This window comes from Misgurnus anguillicaudatus, chromosome 6, assembly GCF_027580225.2.
Source record: "Misgurnus anguillicaudatus chromosome 6, ASM2758022v2, whole genome shotgun sequence".
Classification (NCBI taxonomy): Eukaryota; Metazoa; Chordata; class Actinopteri; order Cypriniformes; family Cobitidae; genus Misgurnus; species Misgurnus anguillicaudatus.
In genome coordinates this window covers 9,670,270-9,691,952 of record NC_073342.2, presented here as the reverse complement: position 1 = coordinate 9,691,952, position 21,683 = coordinate 9,670,270, and the positions used below count along the sequence as shown (strand labels likewise).

The 21,683-nt window shown below is 38.8% G+C and overlaps 1 protein-coding gene across 1 annotated transcript; it reads left to right on the top strand.

The window, feature by feature from the left end:
• Positions 1-129: 129 nt before the first annotated feature.
• snx1a (sorting nexin 1a) lies at positions 130-16,191 on the top strand. Its single transcript, XM_055192473.2, has 15 exons — positions 130-309; positions 3,339-3,978; positions 4,552-4,691; positions 5,080-5,146; positions 7,178-7,221; positions 7,304-7,445; positions 7,562-7,640; positions 8,820-8,895; positions 9,009-9,122; positions 9,209-9,302; positions 9,606-9,811; positions 9,914-10,057; positions 10,136-10,216; positions 14,671-14,742; positions 14,831-16,191. The coding sequence occupies exons 1-15, from the start codon at positions 208-210 to the stop codon at positions 14,879-14,881; spliced, it is 2,052 nt and encodes a 683-aa protein (XP_055048448.2). The 5' UTR covers positions 130-207; the 3' UTR covers positions 14,882-16,191.
• The last annotated feature ends 5,492 nt before the right edge of the window (positions 16,192-21,683 follow it).

Below are 21,683 nucleotides of genomic sequence, written 5' to 3'. Positions count from 1 at the left end.
TTTGTCGTACAAAAATAGTTAATCTCATATTTATATTTATTTATGAGCACTTCCGATTGTTACGTTGCATCAGATTTTCATGTCGACCAGCAGGCGTCGCCCGTTCCTCCCTCTCTCCCCGCTTCAGTTCAATGTCACTCTCTCACTGTATCTTTCCCGCACTCACAGGTCGTAATAAAGTTTTTCCGTGTGTGTTTGGAGCTGAAGATGGCGGCCAGCTCGGAGCACAGTCCTCCGCCCTTCCCGGACTCAGAGGAGGCCGAGCTGCTGGAGGACAGCGACGACGGTGCGGACGCTTTTACGGGCCCGGTGAGTGACGCGTTTAGATGCATTCATAACGCTACGCTACTAGTATATAGCCCGCTGCGTAAACACTGAAGGGTGGAGGTCAAAACACCTTCACTTGATACTGTAATATACGTGTGTTTTCATCACCAGCTTTTCATACCTGCTGGTTTACGTCACGAAGACTCACTTGAAATGGTGTTTTGTTTGGGATCTAAGCGTGAATTAAATTTTGGGGTTGAGATGATCTGATTTCGGCCTGCGTGGGTTTAGAAACTGAAGTTGGACTGGAGTAGTTGAGGAAATATCTCATGGCATGTGACCCAGTTTTTCTGGATCTGAACCGTTAGAGGGTTTGTATTTAACTTAGTGTTCATATATAATGAAGAACTGCACTGTACACGATTGATATAAAGTAACAGATCAGACTCTATCTGTAAATAACTACAAGTGCATGCATGCAAATTTAGGAAGAGAATCCAAACTAACTTATACTAGGAGCAATAAGAGGGCAGGTCTCTTGTCTTTAATGAATAGGCAGATGACCAGCTGTCAATATTTACTCAAGTGTAATAATTTTAGTGTTTGGAGAGCAAAGTTCTGACGTGTTTATGACCTGGTCATGTGAGTCTCAGATGTGCATCAAAATCCTACTCGTTTTCCATTTTGGGAAAAATGAGCAGAGTGGGAAGGCTTAAAGCGTTAAAGATATGGATTGGCAAATGGAAGGGTGTAGATCATAGGTGTTGCCCATAAACAAGACACCTTACAGTCACACTAAAGGGATTTTCTGCATAGTAGGCTAAGAGAGTACATAAAGAAATATCAGGGTTATGTTTTATCACCCCAACATGAAAATATAAAGATAAGGAAATATGTGAATGGCCCACTAAGAATTTTGCAACCGTTTTACGCTGTTTTTTTGTGATAAGCACACTTCACTTGTAATAAAGTAATGAAAACCTCAACTTTCAATCATAAAAAAGTGCTATGCGAACATGACAATATTTTACAATTTAAATATTTTAAGTTTTTATTATGGTAATGGAAATATGTAGAAAATATACTTAAAATATGCAGAAAAGTTTAAGTAGTCTTTATTTTCTTTAGGCAGCATATCATTTGTTTTCTTTTTTGTGTAAATATAAAGCACACATCGACTGCATGGGTTATTTGAGATTTATGCTAATAAATTTATTGTCATAAAATTGTATTTCATTTACATTTATGTTTTTGTCAGATGCTTTTATCCAAACAACTTAGTAAAAAAGTTTGTCTGTTAAGGGCTTCTGTAGAAACATGGCGGCCCAAAATGGCGACTTCCATGTAAGGGGACCCTCTGTGTATGTAGATAAAACGTCTCATTCTAAGGCAATAAGCACATAACGGTTCATTATAAAAAGGTCTTTATACACCCCTGATAATATAGTTTTTGTATATTATTTTGCATTTCTGTCAAGAGATCCTTCTAATAAATACACACTGCACCTTTAATTTTATGTGACATTTTTCCCTTATTATTTATTTTTCTTTATTTAATTTTTTTTATTTATTTTTTTTGTTAGTTTGTTGTTGTAAATGTTCAATTTTCAAAGAGTTTAATTAAATGTTTGTTATTTATTTTAGTTTCATTTGTAAGTTATTAAAAATGTAACTGCTTAACTAGGCACATAATATAAAAATATCGATAAAATTAATTGCATCAAAGAAGTGTTTGATGTATCACAAATATTGCATCGCTGGCGGAGAAAATTGTATCATATTGTAATGAATTGTCCCATTTACACCGGTAACTCAAATATTAATGCGTACATTTATAAAGTAATGCGTTACTTTAATCGTTACTTCAAAAAAGTAATATTATTACGTAATGCGCGTTACTTGTAATGCGTTACCCCTGACTGTACAGGACCATATTTCATATCATAGAGGATTTTTACACCTGGTCACTTCATGCGTTTTCTCTGATCGGATAGCTATCCGATAGTAAAAAGACGAGGTGTGAATGCCCTCCGAAACGTTTTCGAGACATTTTAAATCTGATTGCTTAAGCCACTTTAGGAGGTGGTCTGGGACGCATTTCAGACGAAACTGGACAAGTATAGATCTGGTTGATGAAACTACATATTTCAGCGCATGACTCCTCCCAAACGCAAACACGTCACCCCAATGTTAGCCGGCAAAGAAGCAAACAAACATGGGCGTCATGCTTATTGCTTTATGGAGCGACGGCAGTCCAATGACGAACTCGAATGATATTAAAGGCGCTCTAAGCGAATCTGTGTGACGTCACTATTTGTTGATGTTTGAACTGTTTTCAAACAAACGGAGCGTAGCTAGCTCCTCCCCCTCCGTCCCGTGCTTTTATGAATGCGCCCAACCCCCACCCCCAAATCCTTCTTGTCATTTATTGGCTGGAACACTTTATGTTTCGTGGTGGTAGGTTTGGCCGCTGTGTTTTTATTGCAGTTTGTGGAGCCTGGGCTGTCTACAGAGATCGAGTTTTTTTACAGTTTGATCAGCGGTCAGGCAGCAGATAGTGAGGAGATGTTTGCTGTGTGTAAAAAAAATGTTTTATGGTCTAAAACGCGTGAATTCGCTAAGAGCACTTTTAAACAAAGAAATAAAACTTTGAGAGAGAGTTTTGTGAATGCTTTTCTCCGTCATGGACCTGTACGTTAAATCATTGCACTGTCACTCTCCTGCTGCTGTGAACTGCGCGCTCCAGCTCATGCCAAGCAAGGAGTCGTGCGTCCCCTCCCCTGCCCAAAATACAGTAGTAAATACAGTTAGTGCTGCCTTTTTTTGCATAAACATACTAGTCTTAAGTTTTTTAAGGCAGAGTAATCAATAGTGTATTTGCATATTGCGCAAAAGTAGAAGATCGGATTCATATCCGTTTTGCCAAGATGCATTTATGTGGCCAAACGTAAATGGAACCGTTTTAACAAATCAGATATCTATCCGATCAGAGAAAACACATGAAGTGACCAGGTGTAAAAGGCCCATAGTTTTATGTATGTTTTATTAACTGTAAGCGTTTCTGTTTCTAGTCAATATCTGAGATGGATTCTCCTTCGCCCGATGACACATCTGGAGCTCCTAAAGACATCTTCAGCGAAGCACCAGAAGACATCTTCAGCGATCCGCTTAGCGACACTAATTCCGAACCCCAGAAAGGTGTAGACACCAAAATATCTTCACCTGCTAGCGACGAGGCCATCGACCTATTCAGTGACCCATTGGATGATGTCATCACTCCTGCTGACGTCCAAAATCCAGTGCCAGATCTCATAAACGTGTCTTTGAGTAACAGCGAACCGCCAAAGTCTAAACCACAAAGTGACGTCATCGCCAAATCCGCCCACAAAAACGATATTGCGGATCTTCAAAAGCATATTTTCGAAAACCCTCCGAAAGATGCCAGCAAAGGCGCTTCCGGCAAGAAAGCAGCGAGCTCGGACCTGTTTGACGATGATGACGAAGATTTGTTTGAGGAACCGTTCAAGGCCGGATCGAAGAAGCCCAGTGGGCCACCTGTTGATGTTTTCACTGAGGTCAAATCGGAAGGGAAGGTTAAGTCGCAGGGTAAACAAGCCTCCGCTGATCTGTTTACGGAGGAAGCCGTAACATCCGCAGGTGCCAGCTCCAGGACCAATGGCGTTCACTCAGAAGAGCAGGATCTCTTCACAGGTATGTCTTGATTCATCTGATCATCTGACCAATTTTTGCTGTGTTTTAAAACCTGCATTAAAATTCTAGTGAAGCTTTGGAATTGTAAGCACATTTATTGTGTCTTTCTAAACCAACCTAGACTATGTTTGTTTTTTAAACCTAGACTAAATATTTTTGGTTGTCTGGTTTACCACTACTGCATTTTTGGGAAGTGATGGGTGCCATCAATTTGTGTTTCAAAACTCTCCCAGGCATTTGTGCATTGTAAGTTCCCGTTTAAACACGCCTTAAATCCTTCAGTGTTCCTGACTTTTGTGCACAACATGGAGATTTTATTACCGTTGACCCTTTTACTGTCATTTAGACACATTGTTTGTGAAGTGCATGCACATCACTTTCCTGAATGATGGGTAGTGAATTCGCCTTCTCAGCGTTGACGCAGGAAGAGGAAAAGGAATTCCTCAATGACCTTTACCCTTCTGACCAACCTGATGAAAAATGCTGATGGTTCTGCATTTTGTGTTCGTGTGTCATTTGCTTGGTTTAAAGCGTTAAAAAAATATGTAACTGACTCATATTCTCTCAGTTCAGAAGCTACAGTGGAGTTGTCTTTGGATAGTCCCCGTAATGACCGCAAGATGAAAGATGTTGTGAAACCGCCGCCCGCCACTGCTGCCGCCCCGGTGATGAGCAGCTCCAGTAAAACACCGGCGTCCAAAACCCTGGAGGAGGTAAAATGCTTTTACTGATCTGAGCACAGTTCTTAAAGAAACAAATTGGCCAAATATCTCTCATAATTGACTCGCCATCATGCCATCCCAGATGTATGTGACTTCCCCTACTCAGTTTTTATATTAAAATGCCATTGTGTTATCTTGTACGTGCTCAATGGGGCGAAGCCCCAAAAATCACAAACATTGAAGTAATCCAGTGGGCTAATAAATGTCTGAAGTGAAAGAAATTAAATATGTGAGAACATGATTATCCTGGATTTTAGATCCACAGGCTACCCGTGCCTATTGATTTCCAAACGCATCCGAAATTCATGTGTTCACACCTCATAGGAATATCTAATTTTTGCACTTTTTTTCTGTTTCTATTTGTCATTTTCTCAAAAAGTTAGAGGAAGAGGAGAGCGAAGACAAGTTTGATCTGAACATCTCCATTACAAATCCAGAAAAAGTCGGTAAGATCCGCCTCTGCTACATCACATTATTTTTTTGGGGGGAATAATGCTGTGCTAGGGAAAAATGTATATGATAACATCTGCCCACTGGTTTAAACCCAGTAGTAAGCTGAGTCGGCAGAAAACGCCATTGTGTCATAAAGTAAAATAGTTCCTATTAAAGGAACTGATAAAGTTGCTTGGAGCTTCGCCATGCAATCTCAATTTCCAGTTCTCTATTTTAGAGGTTTGGTTTCACTGCTGTAATATTGCATGATGGATGAGGCATATCAAGTCTGGTTTATGTCACACAATTATTTATCACTTTGTTTTTGTTACAGAGACGATCAAGCGAGTTTTGTTATTTTATCCAAAGTTACTTATGTGACTTTTATAAGTATGTGTGTGTTCCCTGGGAAGCGACCCAGTGTTGCTACCTGACACGCTACCAGTTGAGCTGTAGGAGTATTCTGATGTATGCACTGATCACAGCAAAGATTGTGATTTATACGGCATGTGAAAAGCAGGCAATATGACTTGTGAGCCCTTAAAAGTGGGCAGCGGTTACTAAGCAACATCTGCTATCATATTTTCAGTAGGGCTGTCACGATTATGAAATTTGGCTGACAGTTAATTGTTTAATAAATTGTGAAGATTATGACGATTAATTGCCTGTTTATTGCTTTGATATTTAATTCTCATAAATTTTTTTGTTTATGAAATAATTTTCACAGAATGTTGTGATTATTTAAATTAAATCTTTTGCGAGGTTTATCTGGCAGTAAATATTTATACACATAACACATTTTTAAAAGTAATCTGAAACTGTCTCGTTTATACAGGCGCTGCAGCTCCCTCTTGTGTTTTTTAGAGAGATGTGCAATCATTGCGGTGATCTGAAATCATCGCGATGAGGTCAAACAATTGCGATGAGACGATTATTTAATCATTGTGACAGCCCTAATTTTCAGTACTAAAAAATCTTAAATCAAGATATATTTTCTTGAGCAAAATGATCTAAGAAAATAAGTCTAGTTTTAAGGGGAAAAAAATCAAATTTAAGTGAATTTGTGCTTAAAACAAGAAAAAACTGCCAATGGAGTAAAAAAAATTCTTGAAATAAGTGTTTAAGAAAAAGGTCAAGATTTTATTTTTTATTTTTTGCTTGTTTAAAGCAATTTCACTTAAGTTTTTTTTTTTTTTTGCTTAAAAATATACCTATTTTCTTACATTCTTACTCATCAAGAAAATGCATCTAGTGGACCAACCACAGCGCTTGCGGTCCGCTTAGAATGGACGATGTTAAAAGTTTGGCAAGGTGCACGTCAGGGCTGCATGATAAATCGCATGTGTTTGGCACGTGCATCTCGTCAGTAATGCCGGTTCCTTGATTAGTATTAAATCGCCATCAGCTGTTTTCGGATGGAGCAGCTTTAGCTGCACAGAGCCTTAGTTCACTGACAATCGGGGCAATTTCGCATTAATTATTGCGGACGTATCGTATGCGATATGGCCCAGCTTGTCGGGGAACTACGGCTCTGTGCGGTTGGTGTCGCGCCATCTAAAAGCAGCTGTTGGCGATTTAATACTAATCAAGGAACAGGCATTACTGACGTGATACGCGTGGTATCGCATGCGATTTATCGTGCAGCCCTAACCTACGTCATTAAACCTACGCACAACTACAAATTACACTGAAGTAACTTTTTTAAGTGTAAATAAGTTGGAAAAAAGTGTGCTGAGGGAGTGTCTGTGCTGAAACCACGCCCACTCGTAGGAAAGCTGCCATTTCTCTTAATTTTTAAATACTGCTACAACCTGAATGAATGCTCATGATTTTATTAGGGGCGGAGCCTTGCTTGCTGGTCAAGTGCAACATCCAATCATGATTTTTATTGATTTGCCTTCACAATTAAGTTCTACATAGTTCACAGGCTTTGTAATGTGTTTCAGCAATACATTTCAAACGTGTTTAGAAACAATCCTCTTAATTCGCTTTACACAGACTTTAATCTGTTTGGTCATATAAAGTGATTCTCTTCCTTTGTGCAGGTGATGGTATGAATGCGTATATGGCCTACAAAGTTTCAACACAGGTGATTATAACAAACTTGCAGATTCACACACTGTTTGTTTACGACCATACGATATGACCGTTACGTTCTCGCTCTACCTCAGACGACGTTACCCATGTTCCGCAGCAAGACGTTTACAGTACGCAGACGTTTCAGCGATTTTCTGGGATTGTACGAGAAGCTCTCGGAGAAACACGCGCAGAACGGATATATCGTACCTCCGCCGCCAGAGAAGAGCATTCTGGGTATGACTTTTTTTTAAGAAAAACTAGTTTCTGGGTAAGAAAAGTTGTTTTGGGAAGATGTGACTGATGTGTCGAATACATTAATGATTTCTGAATGCATTCTGTGTATCGTACAGGTATGACAAAAGTGAAAGTGGGTAAGGAAGACCCCTCTTCAGCTGAATTTGTAGAGCGGAGGAGAGCTGCTCTTGAGAGGTTTGTCACGCAAGCTAACATATCAATTTTTTTGTGCATCAAGATTTTTTACGGTCTGTTTGTATTTGGGTAAATATGTCTATAGCACAAATATAAAAATCTAACATTAGGTCGCAATACACGTCAATAAAAGGTCTTTGTAATGATAGTCATACTAATTGCCGAAGTATAGTTCATTTTGTACGGGATGAGTCCACATAGAGTGCGCGTGATGCAATTTTCGTCATCAGAAGAGTGAGGGTGCACCACCGGATTTAGGTCGCACATCACATTGTACGCGCAGGTCGCGCAGCACCTTGTACGCGCAAGCACCTTGTACGCGCAAGCACCTTGTACGCGCAAGCACCTTGTACGCGCAAGCACCTTGTACGCGCAAGCACCTTGTACGCGCAAGCACCTTGTACGCGCAAGCACCTTGTACGCGCAAGCACCTTGTACGCGCAAGCACCTTGTACGCGCAAGCACCTTGTACGCGCAAGCACCTTGTACGCGCAAGCACCTTGTACGCGCAAGCACCTTGTACGCGCAAGCACCTTGTACGCGCAAGCACCTTGTACGCGCAAGCACCTTGTACGCGCAAGCACCTTGTACGCGCAAGCACCTTGTACGCGCAAGCACCTTGTACGCGCAAGCACCTTGTACGCGCAAGCACCTTGTACGCGCAAGCACCTTGTACGCGCAAGCACCTTGTACGCGCAAGCACCTTGTACGCGCAAGCACCTTGTACGCGCAAGCACCTTGTACGCGCAAGCACCTTGTACGCGCAAGCACCTTGTACGCGCAAGCACCTTGTACGCGCAAGCACCTTGTACGCGCAAGCACCTTGTACGCGCAAGCACCTTGTACGCGCAAGCACCTTGTACGCGCAAGCACCTTGTACGCGCAAGCACCTTGTACGCGCAAGCACCTTGTACGCGCAAGCACCTTGTACGCGCAAGCACCTTGTACGCGCAAGCACCTTGTACGCGCAAGCCGCGCAGCACACATGCGGCTACAGGGGAATTTAGTATGTAGCTCAGGTGACGCATTGCATTTTGTTGTGATGCGCATGCCCCGAATGTCTGTGTACACGTATGAGTCAAATAAACTACACTTTACAAGGCCGTGTGTACGTACGTTTGCGTAAATGTAATAAAACAGACTATACTCCAGGCTTAATGTGTGTTTGTGTGTGTTTAGGTATCTTCAGAGGGTTGTGAATCATCCGTCTCTCATTCAGGATCCTGATGTGAGAGAGTTTTTGGAAAAGGAGGAGGTGAGACATCTGTCTGCTTTTTTCCTCTTTCTCTCTCGTAATCTCTCTTTCTCTGAATCTACGTAAACTTGCGTAAAGTGATCTCTGCGTGTGTATGTGTTTGTGTGTGTTAGTTACCCCGTGCAGTCGGTACACAGGCCTTAAGTGGAGCTGGCTTCCTCAAAATGATCAACAAAGCCACGGACGCCGTTAGCAAGATGACCATCAAGATGAACGAACAGGACGTGGTGAGCCCTACACGGAAATTAACTCTTCCAAGACCAAAAGTCATACAGAACGCACAGAATATTAAAGAAATGTGTGTTTGTCACAGTGGTTCGATGAGAAGATCCAGGATGTAGAAAATGAAGAACAGCAGATGCGGAAACTTCACCTGTTGGTTGAATCGCTTGTCAATCACAGGAAAGGTTCGAAATGTCCATAAATGAAGAGTTCAGCCATGAAATTCAATCTGTGTAATAAATGGTCGTCTCCATCCAATCAAATGCTTGTTTCTATTACTTTCCTTTAATCTCCATCCTAACCCTCCACCTCCCCAGCACCACCTGCCTAGATCTGCTATGGGAGTCTCCCTCTCTCTAGCAGCGCTACAGTAGTCCGCCATGATCAAAATGATATCCAGTTTTTACATATATATTTGTTGCTTTTTCATAATGCACTGTGCTATAAAACAGCTGTGTGTCTTAAAGTTTGATGTGTATATTTTTCAGAGTTGTCTGGGAACACAGCGGTGTTCGCGAAGAGCGTGGCGATGTTGGGCAGTTCGGAGGATAACACGGCTCTGTCTCGAGCTCTCTCTCAGCTGGCCGAAGTTGAAGATCGGATCGAGCAGCTCCATCAGGAGCTGGCGGCCAATGACTTCTTCACCTTCTCCGAGCTCCTGGCCGATTATATACGACTTCTGGGAGCTGTCAGGGTACAAACACACACATATCTTATGTTCAACATCATGAAGTCAAGGTAACAGACATTTTGCATGTTTAGGGCTCAGGGCTAAGTAAGTTTGTGTGTATCACAGGGGTGTTTTGACCAGAGAATGAAATCGTGGCAGCGCTGGCAGGACGCTCAAAACGCGCTTCAGAAGAAGAGAGAGGCGGAAGCCAAATTACTGTGGGCCAACAAACCCGACAAACTCCAGCAGGCCAAGGATGAGATCGCAGAGGTGATCCGTGACTCTGCATTTAAGACTAAATAATCTGCTTTAAAATACCACCTTTAACTCTCTGTTCCTGTCCTGCAGTGGGAGTCCAAGGTCACGCAGTACGAGAGAGACTTTGAAAGAATTTCGGCCACCATTCAGAAGGAAGTCATACGTTTTGATGTAAGATTGATTGAACATTAGCAAAAATATTTTTCAGAATAGTATTTTGTATATTCTTAATTAATTCTAGTAGAGATATCAAAAAGTAACCGTTGGATTACTTTAAAGGATTACTCAACTTGCATGGAAAACATTGTGGTAGTTTACTCACCCCCATGTCATCCAGGATGTTGGTGTCTTTCTTTGTTCAGTCGAGAAGAAATTTATTTTTTTGAGGAAAACATCCCAGGATTTTTCTCCATATAGTGAACTTTACTGAACCTCAACAGTTTATAGTTTCAATGCAGCTTTAAAGGACTCTAAGGGGCTGTTTACACTTGGTATTAAGATGTGTTTTCATCGATCGGATCACAGGTGGACGAGAGAGACACATGACGTTTACACCTGGTATTTAAATCCGTCTCTTTTGTCCACTTTCGACCGCTTCTGTGCTGAAAACTATGAGGGGATGGTCTGTGAGACGGTGGGCGAGTCTCTCTGCTGTCATTCAAACCCGAGCAGGAGTAATTATGAGTTTATATAGAGGCAAACTAATATTATGTCAGAGTCCACTGCTTGTTTAGCAAGTAAACATGCTGCACATTGTTTTGTATATGAGTATGTAAGAGCTTTCTTTGAATTTTCAGCGCAATTGATGAAATAGGATCGCGCAACTTTCAGACGCTTTCAAAACGAAACTACGGAGATCAGCCGCTTAGTTTTATCAATGAATGGCTAAAAATAGCGCTGTTCACCGAATGTTCATGCCAGAAGTCAAAAAAGACGTGAAACTTGTGTTTAATACCTCAGATTAGATAAATGGGCGGAGAGAAGGCGGTCGCGTGTGGCTGTTCGAACGCATTCAACCACATGTGCGTTCCGCAACTCCAAAGCGATCCGATCGAAAGTGGTTTCGACCACCTCTGGATGTGGTTGAAAGTGGTCGAAAGTGGACGAGCTCAAAACGTTTTGAACACCGTTTACACCTGGCATTAACCTCGTCCACTTGTGATCCGATCGACGAAAACACATGTTAATGCCAAGTGTAAACAGCCTCTAAATGCTCCCAACCGCGACATAAGTGTCTTATCTAGCGAACCGATTGCAATTTTTGCCAAATTTTTTTAATGTAAACTGTTGAAGTCCAATAAAGTCCATTAACAGGGTTCCCACGGGTCCTTGAAATCCATGAAAGTTTGTGAATCTGGAGGAAAAAATTCAAGGCCTTGGGAAGTTTTTGAAAATATACGGGTGATTCTCACGAAAACTTGGTTTTAAAAATGTCAAGCATGAAAATGTAAAAATTTCTTAAATTTACTTTTTTCCCATCAGACATTGAAAAACAAAGTCTGGAGTAAATGGGAACATTAATTTAAAAACTTTTACTTATCATTTAACACTTTTTGTAACATAATTTAAAAAAATTAGTCCTAAAAAATCTCATTACCGCAACAGTCAGAAAACATCAACACTGACATATTTTCAAAATGACATGACAAACCTGAAAGAACATAATTTGGAGATTCTGCACATGCATTTCAAATCAAAGTATTATGCTTCTATTAATTAAATTAACATTTAATAAGCATCTGTTGCTGTAATGATAATCAAAATGTCGTGTAAGCATTCTGACAAGACAATATTTCAAATTAAGTGTAAAAAAATGATCTTACCTGGTAGCCATCTTGAAGTAACTGGTCCATGTGCTTGGTCACTCAAAATCAAACTTTATTAAAATTCTGTATGTGTGCTTAAACTGTTCTCAAAAAGTGTTGCGGAGAATGAGAACATCAGGCATGGACACATCATTTTTCTAATTTTTCTTCATTGTTATTATACATAAATATTCAGTAAATATTTTTTCTGTCATCTAAAGTAGTCTAGCAAAACATCCATTTATTTTTTTTCTTAATATTTTTGTGTTAATTTGATTAAATTACAACATAACGCATGTTCAAACACAGCCGGACACATTGTGGTAATGAGAATTTCAGCAGAAAATGAGATAAAATTTACAATTATAAATTCTTATGTTGAAATCACACATTGTGCAAGGTAGAACACAGTATTGTGTTAATTCTGATGCTTTTTAATGTTACTATATTACACATTTTAAAGCTAAAATCATTAGTGCCGTGGTGTTTCAATGGTTTCGTGAGAATCACCCATACATACATAGATACAGGTCATTGAAAGTGCTTGAATCTATTTTATGCAAGAAGTTTTCTGGGAAGTGTAGTGTAGGATAATATCATAAAAATTCTAAATTTTAAATGCTTATATCTTCTGTATGCGAATGTTGATTTATACTAAAATGCTTTTTTGCATATTTGTGTTTGACACATGAAAACGTCTCGGGTTACGTATGTAGCTGTTGTTTCCTGAGAAGGGAACGAGACGCTGCGTCTCCCTTGCCATACATACTCCATCCCTGTAACGCCGTCTTTGGCAATATTTCAGATAGCGATATACTTCCTGGCTGCCACGTCACCCTGTCTTTGTCATTAAGCCTCACCATTGGTTAAATTTGATATACATGTTCGGACGCACTTACCCCTGGAGGCGTCCCCAAAGTGTCACTGCAGAGACGCGGCGCAAGTTCCCTCAGAACGGAACTATAACAATGTATCTTAAAAGGTAATACAATGTACCCAGGCTCTCACTTGAAAGGTGTCCCCACATTTAGTCCTTGAATTTGAGGGTTTGGGCCTTGAAAAGTCCTTGAAAGGTCCTTGAATTTGAAGTTAACTAAGGTGTGGGAACCCTGTATTATTGAGAAAATACTTAATTTTTTGTTGACTGAACAAAGAAAGACATAAACATCTCTTTAATGAAAGTGGAATAATCCTTGCTAATACCTAAAAAAATAAAACTTCCAGTAAAAAATTTTTAGTCAAAAGGCTTAAAATTTTGTAGGTGTTACCAATTGAATTCATTTTAAATTTCTAAGTAATTAAGTAGATCCAACTTTTACATCATAGAAATCTGCAGTTTTTTGGCAGATCTGACGCAAATCAGTTTGTAGCTTGAACGAAATCCCATAAATCTGATTCACACCCAAATAATAGATTTTGAAATTCTGAATTTTTTGTCATTCTAATATAATAAATTATAATGACCTATACATCTTTTTATGCGTGTCAAGCATTCAAATACCGTTGACAATTGGAAAGTCAAAAAGACTCGGGTCCACCTATATATTGCCTGCACTGTGCAGTAAATAGTAAATAAAAAGCATAACAGATAATTAGTTGCTATTTATAAAATGGTTAGTTCTTAATTGGTCAAAAGGTTTAAAGAGCACCTATTTCATTGCTTAGAAAACGTTATTTTGTATATATTTGATATAACACAATGTGTTTGCGTGGTTTATGGTTTAAAAACACATTATTTTCCACATACCGTACAGCTCCAGATTTCACTCTCTAAAACACATGGATTTGAAAGCTCTGTGTCCCTGATTGGCCAGCTAATCTGTACGTTGTGATTGGCCTGAATACTTCTAACGTCAGAAGTAAATGTGACGCTCGTTACCATGTTTGAAAGATTTGCTCACAATGCAATGCTAACAAAACTTAACTTGCAGGATGTGAGTCCGAAGCAGGAAGAATTATGATAATGTCGGCCTTCTCCACGTCAACGGGCCCAGAAAGTAAAGTGTTGCTTGCTTTGGGGTACTTTGGGGTTTGTACCTTTTGCATATCGTTAAAGCAACACTATGTAGTTTTTTTATCTTTAAATAATGTCTCTAAATTATTTCAGTGATAGAACAACTTTTAACTGGACAAATTTTACTGTTGCTACAACCTGAGCAGCCTCCTAGCTGCTACAAGCACACTCTGAAAGTGGCGGTGGAGGGTAGAGCACACAGCCCCGCCCCTCCCCCTGCCTGCAGAAGAGTGTCTGATACCAGGCACTGGTGCGCTTTTCAACCACATGGGGGAGCTGTAAGTCATTTTTACATGGAAACTACATAGTGTTGCTTTAACATGAACTAATACACACTTGCACGCCAAAGGAAGTGTAAAAACGTGAATCGGACCATATATGCCCTTTAATTTTTGAAGAAAACACAGTAATGACCGCTGCACCCAACAATTCTGTGCTTCTTTTTTTTATATTTGTATAGTGTGGTATCCGTGTTATAAAAGCAATAAAGTACAAAAGGCAAGTGTTGTATTAAGGGGTTGCATTGACTCCGCTTCATGTCGTGCCTAACAACACTTCAAATATAACGTATTCACAATACAGCATAGCCTCTCTTTTACCGTATTGCTTAAATAAAGTCTCTGGCCAAGTTGTTATGGCAACCAATCTAGATAAACTAGATATTTACATATAGTTGTTGACACGGTCTAAACAAATAGATCATATTTCATCACTTGCAAAATACCAGTGTGGACAGTCAGTCCTAAAGGTCAGATTCTGTATGAAGAACGCCTTGTTGTCCTAATCATCTGTTTATTTTCTTACAGAAAGAGAAAGCTCGGGATTTTAAGAGACAAATCGTCAAATATCTGGAGTCTTTGCTGCTCTCACAACAACAGGTGCGTAAACGTTTTATCCAAATGAATTCTGTTTAAAACAACATTGATATTAATTCACATCACATTTCTCTCTTATTCTCCCTTCTAGCTCATAAAATACTGGGAGGCGTTTCTTCCTGAAGCGAAAGCAATCGCGTGAGGCGGTTTCCACACAAACACACACACACGGATGACTGAGGCCTTCTCTCTATTCTTTACCTCTCGCCTATAAACAAAGAAAAATGGCAAAGCAAAGGGAAATGATGTGTCGTGCCGCTCTACTTTAATTCTGATTAATCACTATATTCAGTGTAATTCTCACTTTTATTTTCTTATGATCAATCTTTATTGGCTGGGTTTGAGGGTTTGTCTTCCTCTGTATGTACCAAAATCTTTTTTTATTCCAATTTTCCATGAGAGGAGCTTTCAATGTTACTATTTCAAAACATTGGTGCACTTTGAATTCTCATCAGCAGCAATGTCACTGTTTTACACTAGAGGGCGCTCTGCCTACATGCATATACGTGATGAATGCATTTTCCCATCATCCTTGACACAGAAACACTTGTGTGGACCTGTCATGAATCAGTTGTTTAAGGAGGCCTAAATTAAGGAGGAATTTAATAGACAAATGGTGTCCTACTTTATTTTCAAAGTCCTTCGTATATGAATTTTGCAATGCTGCATATAGATTTGTACATGGGTCTGTTTAAAAATATAAAAAAACTTGTTACACCTAAAGATGAAAGTAATAGATCGGTTTAGTTAAAAAAAATTAAGTCACGTGTTTATGGTTGTGTCATAAATAATTTGTGATGATTTCCATCAAAAATAAATGTTTTTGTTTCTGTGATTCATTTAATGCAAAGCATCTCATATCAATACCACAACACACAATTCAAAGCACTTCAGTCTTAAACTTGGGTTTATTTTTCTTTTGGTCTGTTATCTGAAACGAAGCTCCTCGTTCCATTTTTATGTGCTTTTTTTCTCTTTAAAGTTCTTTATTTTTCATTTGTAGAAATTTATACCAACATTTGTTATTGATTTGTGTCAAAGCATTTTTGTGTTATTCGCTTAGCATGTTACAATTAATAAATCATTACTATGCTACTAATAATATGATAAATGCTAAAACATTTTCTACACCACGCTTTGTTTGTTTTTTACAGATTTGCTGCTGTGATTTCAAAGTTAGAGTTTTTAAAGCTGTTCGATTCATTTTTACTTTTTAGCATTTATACAGAAATGTTTGTTCAGATTTTTGCATCATGAATGATATTTTGGGCCCTGTTGTAATTACACTTTAAACAAACATTAATAGGTTGGACTACCTGAGTTTTTTTTTTACCAGGGTTCACCTTTAGGTGCCATAATAAAAGTTTCTTTATTAGAAATAAGGGGCAGGTATTTTTCCACCGCGGATGCTTCTTTTGAAGAAAACAATAAAGATTTAATTACAAATGTAAAGCTTTTGGTTTCGTTTTTAAGGCTAAGAGCATACATACACTGTAAAAAGTTGGATTAACTTAAAAAACTTAAAGTGAAAATTTTAAATATTTCTTTAGGTGTTACCAGTTTAAGCAATTTAAAAAAATATATATTTTTTTTACTTTAAATGAAAAATTTAAGCAGTGGCGGCTGGTGACTTCTTTTTCGAGGGTGCACTATGCGAGGCTCATCATAACATGTATGTGGCTCATCATGTCAAAATATGTGTTCAGCACTTCATGTAAACTTATCTGAATCACATGTCATTTCAAAATATGCATGCTGACGCTTCAAAGGGGTTTATGATCGCTTTCCAGATACTCCCTTAATCTCGTGTAATCAGAGTTTAGTGTTAAAGGAACAGTATGTAGGATTGTGGCCAAAACTGGTACTGCAATAACAAAACTTGTGGCTAAAACTGGTACTGCAATCACACAACTGGTGGCCAATACAAAACATGACAACATAAACATCAGTTGAGGGCTGCAACTCTTTTTAAATGACAATATCCTGGCTGGAGCACTGTTGTCAGTGATATAAGTATTTGAAATGAAAATGATTTCTTAATGTCTAGTGACATATCAGGGCCATTTTATGATTAATTGATACAATTCCTTACATTCTGTTCCTTTAAGTTAGTGTCTTGCGAGTATTTCGTGAACATGAGCGTTTCTATCATAAACCCTTTCAATACATGTGTAGCAGGCACATATTTTGACATGATGCATAATGCATATGCATTGGTTAGAAAAAATGTTGGCCTCCTCCAGATTTCTAATGTTATTGCATATTTGTAACACTTCATCAAACACATTTAAATATTAATCAAAGATAATACAAGTAAACACAACATGCTATTTTTAAATGAAGGTTTTTATTAAGGGGATCAATCCAAACCAACATGACCCTGGGTGAAAAAGTGTTAAAACATAACTGTGGTTTATCACACCTGAGTTCAGTTTCTGTAGCCACACCCTGGCCTTCTTACTGCCACACCTGTTCGCACTCAAGGAATTACTTAAATAGGACCTGCCTGACAAGTGAAGTAAAAAGTCCTCAAAAGCTTCACATCATGTTGAGATCCAAAGAAATTCAGAAACAAACGAGAAAGAACGTAATTGAGATCTATCAGTCTAGAGAAGGTTATAAAGCCATTTCTAAAGTTTTGGGACTTCAGCAAACCACAGTAAGAGGTGAAAACATGGAACAGTGCTTAACATTCCCAGGAGTGGCCGGCCGACCAAATTTACCCCTAGAGCGCAGCGACGACTCACACAAGAGGTTACAAAAGACCCCACAACAACATCCAAAACACTGTAGGGTCAGTGTTCATGTCTCCAACATAAGAAAGTGACTGAGCAAAAATGGCCTGCATGGCAAGACGAAAGCGCTGCGGAGCATAAAGACCATAAAAGGCTTGTCTCAGTTTTGCCAGAAAACATCTTGATGATCCCCAAGACTTTTAGTAAAATATACTCTGTGGACTGACAAGACAAAAGTTGAATGTTTTGGAAGGTGTGTTTCCCATTATGTCTGTCGTAAAAGTAAAAATTTTGCTGCTTCAGGACCCAGAAGACTTGCTGTGATAAATGGAACCATGAATTCTGCCGTCTACCAAATAATCCCAAAGGAGAATGTCCGGCAATCTGTTCCTGAGCTCAAGCTGGAGCGAACTTTGGCTCTGCAGCAGGACAATGATCCAAAACATACCAGCAAGTCCACCTCTGAATGGCTGAAGAAAAACGAAATGAAGACTTTGGAGTGGCCTACTCAAAGTCCTGACCTCAATCCTTAAAAAGGGCGGTTCATGCTCGAAAACCCTCCAATGTGGCTGAATTACAACAATTCTGCAAAGATGAGTGGACCAAAATTCCTCCACAGCGCTGAAACAGAGTCATTGCAAGTTATCGCAAACACTTGGTTGCAGTTGTTGCTGCTATAGGGTGGCCGAACCAGTTATTAGGTTTAGGGTGCAAACACTTTTGCACACATAGTTTTGGATTTTGTTTTGCTTTAACTTTTATTTCAAAACTGCATGTGTGCTCACTTGTGTTATCTTTAACTAATATTTAAATTAGTTTGATGATCTGAAACATTAAAGTGTGACAAATATGCAAAAACACAAGTGATCTGGAGGGGGCCAACACTTCTTCACACCACTGTAGGTTCAAATAGCCTCAAATTGAATGACGTCTTATGGGGGGTCCCCACCATGACATAGCAGCAAACCCAAAATGGCAACCAACCTGTATGATTTATGTAATACTTCCCAAAATATTTTTGTATAAAGGCTGGAAACTAATTTATTAATCATTTCAAATTATAAAGTTTGACTAGATAGGACGTTAATGGGACGTTAATAAGTGGTGTTTAAAGTGCCCATATTATGAAAAACTTTGGGGTGTTCTTTTGTGTCTCTGGTGCTTTCACACGCATACAAACTTGGAAAAAAATCCATCCATGCTGTTTTGAGTGAGATACAGGTTTCTGAATGTCCTCTGCCTTGAGTCTCAGATTGCACGGTTTCAAAATCAGCTCCATTGTGACGTTACTAGCCTTGTCGTCACATTCCGTTTGAATTTTCCTGCCCACCACCCCACTGCCCAGGTCTCCACCCACTAGAAAGCAGTCACTTCGCTGATATCCTCCATACTGTTGTCATCGTTGTCGATATCCTACATATTGTTATCCTGTCTCACGGAAATAACAGCGCTATTTGGATATTATGTATTATAATCCCGCCTACTTTTAAAAACAAAGTTGTAACGCGTGTTTATCGGAACCTAAAGTGTAATCTCATATACAGTTACGACGTAAATAGTCCTCAGATTGTATATTATATTCTACTACAAGACGTTCATGCGAAATCTGATGTAAACAACAGACTATATATCTATATTTCACGGATGGTACACAAAATGGCCATTTGATGTATTCTAGACGGTTTTCATGGATTATTCACACATCTAAAACAGACTGGATTTGATTCGCGATTGTTATATACACACACAAAGTCTCGTTTATATTCTGCATGTTGTCATCTTCTGCCACAAAATACTACATTTATGATGCTAGAGCATCTGTATCTTAAAACAGAGACCATACATTGATGCTAATCCCGTAAATTACACCTTTTAAACAATGTATAGTAATGTTGATATTATTAATGTTTGTAGTAGGCTATATAGATATTTTTTGCAGGCTAGATAGTTTGCAGCGTGGTTTTGAAAGTTAAAAAAAATTAACTGCTTTATTTTACAATTCTACATAAACTAAGTAATAGTGCTTTGCCAAACTAAAAGTGTTTTGCCAAACTAACCAAGACCGGTCCTTACCGACCCGGCTTTTCCAACGAGCTTAACGTACCTCCGAGTGTCTCATCAATTTCACAAGATAGGGTCTGGACCTCCAGCTAGCTTCTAGCAATTAGCATGCGGCCCACAAGCAGTATACATCCCCCGCCGAGTCTAAATTTCTGTAATTTGCAAAAATAATGCGTTCGAAAATCTTTTATAACGGGAATATGTTAGCATTGTCCAGGGCAAATCGAGTGTATTGTTGAGACTGCTACATAATGTGTCATGAGTTTCTTCTCTGGAATGTACTTATTAGTGATACTTTTTTGCTTGATTTGTCTGTTGGCAATACAAAAACCGTTAATAATAATATATGATATATAAAAATAATAATACAGTCTGTACTGCTCGCGATACCATTGCACATGCGCACATGAAGTTAGTAGTGGGGTGTGGCCAAAGCAGCAGAAGCTCATAAATATGTAATGACCACCTCAAAACGGCACAATCTGAAATGCACCAAAACAGTGGCTACTAGAGATGGCTAAGAATCTTTTCCTACAAGCTATTTCGAGCAAACACCTTTTGAAACATGTTTTTTGGAACTCATACACCCATTTAAGCAGTCATAAGATGGGCACTTTAAGTTGGAGCGGCCCTAAGCAAGTACAAAACGAACTTGCGCTCAGCAATGGGCATTTACATGTTTAAATAGACACAGCATTTATTATTGTAAATAATTCATTCACAAAATGTACTACATCCTAATGAGATTTGTCTTTACTAAAATAAAAATATCTGAGGGACACCCCTTAGTATAATTTTGACTTCTTAAGGGGTCCCGGATCCCCAGGCCCCCTCAATTCGAGCACTGGCTGCTGGTTAATCCTAATTGAGATGTGTTTGTATCATGCGTGGTAACATAAAACAACGTTGATTTGAAACAGAAACAAAACCCAGTCACAACACGAAGGAAGTGATTCTTAAGCCTTCTGCCTTTCACTATTTGTTCTGTGTTAAATGCATCAGTTCTCATTTAATGTTTCACCAAAGGCTTATGAGTACACTGTTAGAAATTACCAGCATTTTACAATAATTAACAGTATTATTTTACCGTAACTTGTTGTAATTAAGTTTCCCTGTAATATCCCAATGAATACCTGTGAAAAGTATAGTATCCTTGGATTTTACAGCATTTAACTCTTATTTTACAGTAAAATCTTGCAATCTAAAACCTGCTGTTATATCACAAAAAGGTCTGTAATATCACAGCAACACAGTGACAAAAAATTAAGCATTTCACAGCATTAAACTGTATGATTACAGTGAAATATTGTATTGAAATATGCCCTGAGAAGTCACATGACATAATCAAACTGTTTTGAACCATAGACTGTATAAAAACATAGACGTAGTGTCCGTGAGGTCACCCATAGACTCCTTGAGCGGTTTTGAAGCTCAAAAGCTGTTTCCCAATTCAAGGGCTGCGACCTTCTAAGCATGTGACCTTAAAAGGTGAGCACTCGATCTTTCAAGGTGGCAGCCTCAGAAGTTCGTGAAGAGAACTGAAATGAGATGGTTTAACCTTCGGAGGACCCATAATTAGCGTCACCTGCTGCACGCGCCCACCGCACCTGTCAGCAGGACACAGCGGAGACGTGTCTGACTTATTAAAATAAATATGGAATCAGAAAAATATAAATTTATTTTAGAAAATATGTCACGTTGATGTAGATTAAACTTTTCAACAGTATATCAAATTAATCAACCTTAGAAATATACGCAACATAAACAGAATAATATTAACACAAAACAAAACCTATAATACTAAAACAGTGACAAGAAAAATGTTTTCTGATAAATACGCACTTTTATTTAAGGTTTTAAATGTTTATTTTAGTTTTAATATTTTATTTGAAGTCTAACTTTCATTTTACAATGCAGGGACTGTAACCAGAGATATGCTAGTTATAAATACAGTAATCATTACTTTATTTAGGCAGAATAAGTTCGTTGCGGTTTCCAAGCTCGTTAACGTTAGCGGTCTTCCACTGATAGTGGCATTAGCTAGTCTATGACAAGACATAATTTAGCAAAGGATAATGTCACACTGCAAATTTTAAAACATACATTTTCAATATAACAGGCTAAGGAGAGATGATATGTCTCATTGCT